This window comes from Montipora foliosa, chromosome 10 (genome assembly GCF_036669935.1).
Source record: "Montipora foliosa isolate CH-2021 chromosome 10, ASM3666993v2, whole genome shotgun sequence".
NCBI classification, from domain to species: Eukaryota; Metazoa; Cnidaria; class Anthozoa; order Scleractinia; family Acroporidae; genus Montipora; species Montipora foliosa.
Genome location: NC_090878.1, coordinates 22,150,797 through 22,158,296, shown reverse-complemented (window position 1 = coordinate 22,158,296; position 7,500 = coordinate 22,150,797). Strand labels below are relative to the sequence as shown.

Genomic DNA, 7,500 nt, shown 5'->3' with positions numbered 1-7,500 from the left:
AACTACGAACTCTTGAAACTGAACTCGACGGCTTAACACTGCTGAAATTAGTTGACTTAAACTACTGAAACTAGTTAGCGACTGATTCATATCCTTTCAAACACGTGCTATTGACTTATCTGAAACTTAAGCCTTAGTTACCAAAATGAATTCTCTTAAAATGTCAATCAAAGCTTTGTGCGTTTCCAGTAATAATTAATTAATCAGTTCCGTCGCGGTAACAACAACAACAACAATAATAAGTAAGATGAGTCTTGTTTTTCGCCAGGTAACCTAAACTGCAATTGCATGTTTATTTAAACGTAGGAGACTGTATTGATTGGGATCTTGGTATGGAAAACGGTTTAATACCAGATGAAAGGATAACAGCCTCCAGTGCCTACTCCTGGCTTTCAGCCAGTTTTGGTAGATTGAATGACGTAAGAGGATCATGGTGTACTTCTGGGGATAATAACAAGTATCTGCAGGTTGACCTACAGTCGCTTCATGTAATCTGTGCTGTGTCCACTCAAGGGTATAGCAGGTATTCTTCCAGGGTAAAGAAGTACACCTTACAGTCATCTACAGACAATAAAAGATGGACAGATTACAAAGAAAATGGACTTGTTAAGGTGAGTTACAAAGTTGGAGATATACCAAGGCATAAAAGTTTGAGCCGGTGGACATTTAGCTTATAATCAATGATTACATCATGTCAGTACAAGATGGAATATTAAATTAAAAGTACTTCTTCTTGCACTGAATAACGTCATGCAGATGATAACGAAAGTGCCATTACTTTTTTGCTTTTGTTGTTCTTCAGCGTAATTGGTTTTGAGGTAGAACACAGTTAAAAGGTTTTTCTCCACAAAAACTAATTATATTGAAGACAAAGTTAATGGAATCGGCGCAGGCCAAAACCAACATTGTGTTCATGCTGGATAAAGTAAACTTTGTTCAACGTTTTCCTCCGAAGAAGGCTTCAGCGAGAATACATTTAACCAGCAGTGAAAGACAATTCACTGCCTCGATTTGTCTTGTTGTTTGTAATTGCACTCAATGGATAACAAACGACAACCTGATATTCTTCAGTAGAGTCTTTTTTTACGGATGTGTTTACCTTTCTTGTTTAATGCCGGAATTTCTAGCGATTGGGTGGTAACGAATACGCCTGAAATTGAATTTTTCTGTGTCACAAGAGCGAAAGGGCCTGGGTTGCAGAAGGAGTAAGTGAAGGATTATAGGTAGTGACTTAAGTATATCTAAGCTAGGTATAGCACGTGATTAGTCATTCGAGGCCGACACCTATTACCCACGATTTTCGAGATTTTGGACGTATAGTGAAGCGTCATCATTTAGCTGTTACGCAATTCTTAGTTTGCACTCACGTGATTAGACGGCCATGTTGGTGCACAAAACAGAAGCAAAATGTCGCTCGCGTTTTGTATAATAATGATAATAATAATAATAATAATAATAATAATAATAATAGAGACAAATTCCCAAAAGACGTTTTTTACACCAACATGGTCGCCATGACGTCCGAAGTATTTGAGGCACTGAATTTGGTTCGGGGAGGATATGTTTCCATTTTTTTCCCACAGGGTTTTTGGTTTTCGTATCCGCCAATGCCGCTACTTTGTGTATTGGATATACTTTCCTTGCTGTAGTGTGTGAAATGTGTTTAGTCAATTTATGTGCGCCCAATAGATGTGGCTTTTCTCCAATATTCATGTTTGTAATGTTAAGACGGTGTGCGGCCTAATCGTCCAAAGTAAACCTAATCGTATATTTCTCTCGTGTCTGTTGCGCAGTGAAACTGGAAGGTATGTTTAGTCGTTTTGCTATAGGTCTCAATTATAATATTAACAGTATGCAAATTTTTTAAGACGCATAAGTGGTAAAAAAAAAGAAGAAAAATATTTGACCTGATGTTCTCATATCACAAGCAAGTGATAACTTGTATTCCTTCTTTGCTATTCATTGGCATACTTTACACTTAGGTGGCTCAAACCAGTTTCAACACTTGAAAAAAACGTTTTTATTAGAAGAATTTATACTTCTACAAGACTTTATCATTTAACAGCAATGTTATGGTACCATATCAAACACAAATTATTTCTGAAAAAGATTCGGTCATTTTTGTGACGTAAAAAGGTTACCGAGGCAACAGTTACTCATATCTCAAAAACGAACTCGGTGACCCCCATTTTTTATTTCTGAAATGTAATCAGCATGCCAGAATGAACCTCTCTGCATTCACAAATGAGGCATTCACAAATGAGCTCCGTGATTTCAGTCATTTTATTCCTAACTGGGGCTCTTATTTGTTCAAAGAACGCTTCGAGCGGATGTCTAAAGCCATCGTCAAGTGATGGAAATGTATTTGGGTATGAGATATGGCAATTTTCAAGAGATTTCTAGCTTCCAACATCTTCAACCTGGCTATTGACCGAATGCAAAAATGGCCGCCAACAAATTATTCTTTTGTCTTTGTGTTAATTAGCCTAACTAGCCTCGCTCACACACGTAAAATTGAAAGAATTTGGGCTGTAAAACGAGGCTAGTCAGGCTAATTAACACAAAGAGAAAAGAATAATTTGTTGGCGGCCATTTTTGCATTCGGTCAAATCATAACGGGGGCGTTGTTACAGAGCTATTGTGTTCACGGCCTTGGCATGCAAACATTTTCTCCATTGTTTGCGCCAACTCATCTTCGTTTAATGGACCACTGAACATTAAACTGAGGCGACAAAGGAGACCATGTGCCTTCTATGCTAATAGGCCATTTCCGAGTTCATGTCTACCTCCTCTTCAAAGCGAGTCTAAGTGCGAAGGTTTTGTGATGGTAATTAGTTCTACTTTACATAAGAATGACTACTAATTTTCATAATAAAAACTTCGCACTTGGCCTCGCTTTGAAGAGGAGCCAGGCAAGAACTCGGAAATGGCCTATTCAGTGGCGACTTTTCATATTGTATCTGACGTTGGTGATTTGGTATTTAAACTTAATCCGGGCCCCACAGGAAATGCTCAGATAACCTCCATTGTTTCATCGCGAATTGAGAGCCGCGCTCATCCGTGCAGGAAGCCACCACGTGACACACTTATAAGTGTTGAGCGTAATGCCATCTTTGGTAACCTGGACAACAGGGCCTTTCAGTTATGGAGTTTGAATGCAAGATCATTAAGGAAGAAATCATCGGCTTTTGTGGACCTGGTATGTGATCTGATAGCTGAGTTGTTTACGATATGCGAGTCCTGGCTCAATGATCTTGATTCTGGGATTTTAAGTGAGCTCACTCTATTCCAGTTATTCGTAGGGGTGGCGGGACTGCGCTGTTATATCGGAACAGTCTTGATGTAAACAAAGTGTTTTCAGCCAAGCGGTCTTCGTTTGAAGTGTCGGAATGGCTTGTGGAGTTCGGAACTGTTCGTCTGTTCGAGTTGTCATCGTGTATAGACCAACATACTCTGCGGATCATCCCGTGAATACTAGTGTTTTCTTTCATGAATTCTCGGACTATCTCGAGTCATTAGTTATGTGTAATGAGTTACTGTTAATATGTGGCGACTTTATTACACACATGGACGTTCCGTCAGATGCTGACACCATCCGGCTCAAGGACCTGTTGAACTCTATGGGTCTGGTCCAGTATGTTGAACTACCCACTCACATACAAGGCCACACCTTGGACTTAATTATCACACGGCAGGCCGATGATATTGTGGATGGTGAACCCCTTCCGGAGAGATATTTTACCGACCATGCTACCGTGATATGTAAGCTAAGCGTGATGAGGCCTGCGCCAAGAATTAAGCATGCTGAATACAGGAAACTCAAATCAATTGACATAACCAAGTTGAGAAAAGCTATTTGTAACTCCCAGCTACATCAAGACCCGCCTGATGATTTGAACATGCTACTCTACTGTTATAATACGACTTTTAAATCGCAATTAGACGAACACGCGCCGGTTTGTTCTCGTCATGTCATCACTCCATCGTCATGCCCCCATTGTTTAATGATAACATAATTCAGGTTCGAAGGGACAGGAGGAAGGCCGAGAGAAGATGGAGGAAAACTAGACTCCCATCAGATCTTGTAGTATTCAAAGTTAAGCGGAATTATGTTGTACATCTGATGAACGAAGCTAGGTGTTCTCATTACAGGCCATTTATTGACAAGAACAGTTCGGACCAATCAAAGCTGTTCCGGGCTAGTAAGAGTCTATTAAATCTGAAAGAGGACAAGTCTCTTCCACCTCATACTAACGCCTCTGTTCTCGCAAATGAGATGGGTGAATACTTCATCCATAAAGTAGTTGCTATAAGATAAAAGTTAGCCGGTGACGCGGTCCCTCAGGCGGTTTCTACTGAGTGTGCGCCTCACGGTTCATCGAGTACTGATGACGTTGTCACGCTATCAGAGTTTCAATCTCTCTCTGAGGAGGCTGTAAGGAAGATGGCTGTGGCTTCCATGAAGACATGTGCTCTGGACCCTTTCCCGTCATCCATCTTGTTGCTTTGTATTAAGGAGTTACTTCCAGTGATTACTAGGATGTTGAACGTATCATTAAAGCATGGTTACTTCGCTGACGAATGGAAAAAGGCATTAGTAAATCCTCTACACAAAAATCTGGTCTTCAATTGATAAACAAGAACTTTCGGCCTGTGAGTAACTTACAGTTCACGTCCAAACTTACAGAGAAGGCGGCCGCTGTACAATTACAGGAGCACATGTGAGTCAATGGTTTGTTTCCAGAATTGCAAAGTGCTTACCGCCAAAATCATAGCACTGAGACCGCACTACTTAAGGTGAAGAACGATCTAATGGCGATGGATAAAGGTCAAATTACGTTGTTGGTGCTTCTCGACTTAACCTCTGCATTCGACACCGTCGAACATGAGATCCTTCTAGATCGATTGAGGTCAACAGTTGGGGTGCGCGGGAAAGCACTTTCATGGTTTGAGAGCTACTTTGAGGGCAGGTCGCAGAAGGTGTCGATTAACGGGACTCTCTCAAAGACATTTGATTTGATGTGTAGAGTCCCCCAAGGGTCATGCCTGGGCCCGCTTTTGTTTACCATCTATGTGAGTAAGCTCTTTCAGATATTAAAACACCATCTGCCCTCCGTTCACACATATGCGAACGACACACAGTTGCATTTCTCATTTAAGGCATCTGACACTTTCAGTGAAGTTGAAGCTGTATCTGCCATGCAGAAATGCGTCTGTGATGTCCAAGCATGGATGAGAGAGGATCAGCTTATTCTCAATGATGACAAGACTGAGTTCCTGATTATAGGTACTCGCCAGCAGCTCTCAAAAGTTTCAATCCAAAGCATCAATATTGGACAGGCTGAAGTCTCTCCTGTAGTCTCTGCGCGTAATACATACACATGCTTTGATACGCATCTAGATATGGGAACTCATATTACAAAGAAATGTAGCAGCCCCTTCTATTACTTGTACAACATTTATTTGTTTATTTATTTATTTATTTATTTATTTCGCCATACAACAAAAAATAATAATTACAAGAAAAGAAATGTACTTATAAGTTGACCAGATAATAAAATAAGTAAGTTACTAAAGAACAATTCACAACAGACGTCATATTAGAAAATATCTGTCCAGAGAATCAACTGAAAAACTAGTACATGCTTTTATTAGTAGTAGATTGGACTATTGTAATAGCCTTTTATATAGAATCCCGGAATATCAAACTAGAAAACTGCAACGTGTTATGATTGCAAGTGCAAGACTTATTTATCGCGCGCCCAAGTTCTGTCAAATAACACCTCTGCTCGCTCGCAGAATTACATTGGTTACCAATGCGCGCCAGAATACATTATAAGATAGTTCTGATAACTTATAAAATGTTGCACGGTCATGCGCCTAAGTACCTTTCAGGCCTAATTAGCATTCAACAGCCTTCGTGCTATAGCTTAAGACGTAATGACAATGATTCCTTGCTTAAAAGACCAATTGCGAAAACAAAGAAAACAATGGGTGACAGAGCATTTCAGATTGCTGCTCCCCTTTTATGGAACAAGTTACCTACAATTGTAGGTCTGCATGGGAAGCAAGCAACTTAGAATCTTTTAAGGCTATAATTAAAACATTTTTATGCAAGGAATCATTTCAGTTATCTTAGTAATTTTCTTTTATAACATGGATTTTTTTTCTATGTTAGATTCTATGTTAAATTTTTAATGTAAATAGTTTTTAAGCTTTATTGAATTCGAAAGACTTGTAAGATTTATAATACAAGTGTAACTTTAGTTATTAAGTTATACACTATTGTGATGCCCTTTTGAATATTGTATAGAAAAGGCGCAATATAAGTAATTATTATTATTATTATTATTATTATTATTATTATTATTATTATTAAAAAATTCTATGAAGCGGATTCAGAGCCACCTTAAATTACTGAAAAATTACGGCAGGTATGAATCCGCTCCAGAGAACTTTTTTCAACTTTGCAGAGAGTTTCATCTTGGCCTACTGATCACTTTTGCGCAATAAAAAATTGGGGTCACTGTAGTTAACGCATGGAGGTGGTTATGAAACTCGACAAGTTCCTTTGTTTCATGTTTTTGTCCGTATTTTTAGCCTTGACCATGTACAAAACACACCTTTTTTCGAGAACATAACCAATCAAATCCTTCGATTAAATTATACGCAACTAATTTGCAAACCCGTGCGAAGCAAAAACAAAAGATTGTGCAGGGTCTCGGTCAGTTCAACATCGATTGAGAAACATTATTTTTATTTTTTTTAATTTTTAATTTTAAACGCATCTTTATTATTGTTGGCGACAACATTGTTCTTGCTTTTGAAGGTAACTAGTCTCTCGATTAACTATGGGGTCAACAAGTTCGTTTTTCAGATATGAGCAACTAAAGCCAAAATATAAGGTGTTTTTGCAAGGCTTTCCTGTTACCATGGTAACTTTTTACGTCATAAAAATGACCGAATTATTTTTCAGCAATAATTGGTGTTTGATATGATACCATTACATTGCTGTTACGTGATTAAGTGTTGTAGTGTCATTCCTTCTAATGACAAGGTCTCTTGAAAGTGTTGAAATTCGTTTGAGCCACAATAAGACTACGACGAAACATTAATGGACCCAGGCCATTTTATGTAAAACTGTTTGGCTTGAAAAGCATTGTTCTAAACGAATTCCAATCACCTTCTATGGGATATCACCAACTTAAAGGACTGATTTTTCAATTTCTCTGATAAAATTCTCTCTCTCCACTGCTTTATGCCTAAAGTTTTTCAAAGCAGTAAGAGTAGAAATTTCATGCTATGACATTGACATTGGCCATCGAGTTCCCAAACGAAATGCAATTCTTGGTCCAAGACCAATAGTTTGCATATTTACAAGAAGGATTATCAGAGAACAAGTCATGAACAATCGGAATGATGCTTGCAAAGTCACAGCAACTTCTGTTGGTATTCCAGCCGACTCCTCTTTCGAAAACGTGAGGTTATTCGACCATCTCA

The 7,500-nt window shown here is 38.8% G+C and overlaps 1 protein-coding gene and 1 pseudogene across 1 annotated transcript in view; both read left to right on the top strand.

Annotated features, from left to right (window-relative positions):
* LOC137972640 (uncharacterized) overlaps positions 1–7,500 on the top strand; it is a 44,955-nt gene that overhangs the window by 19,860 nt on the left and 17,595 nt on the right. The window contains exon 2 of the mRNA XM_068819376.1: positions 307–611. Coding sequence (XP_068675477.1) covers positions 307–611 — 305 coding nt within the window. The remainder of the gene's footprint in view (positions 1–306; positions 612–7,500) is intronic.
* LOC137974108 (uncharacterized) lies at positions 3,567–4,318 on the top strand (annotated as a pseudogene).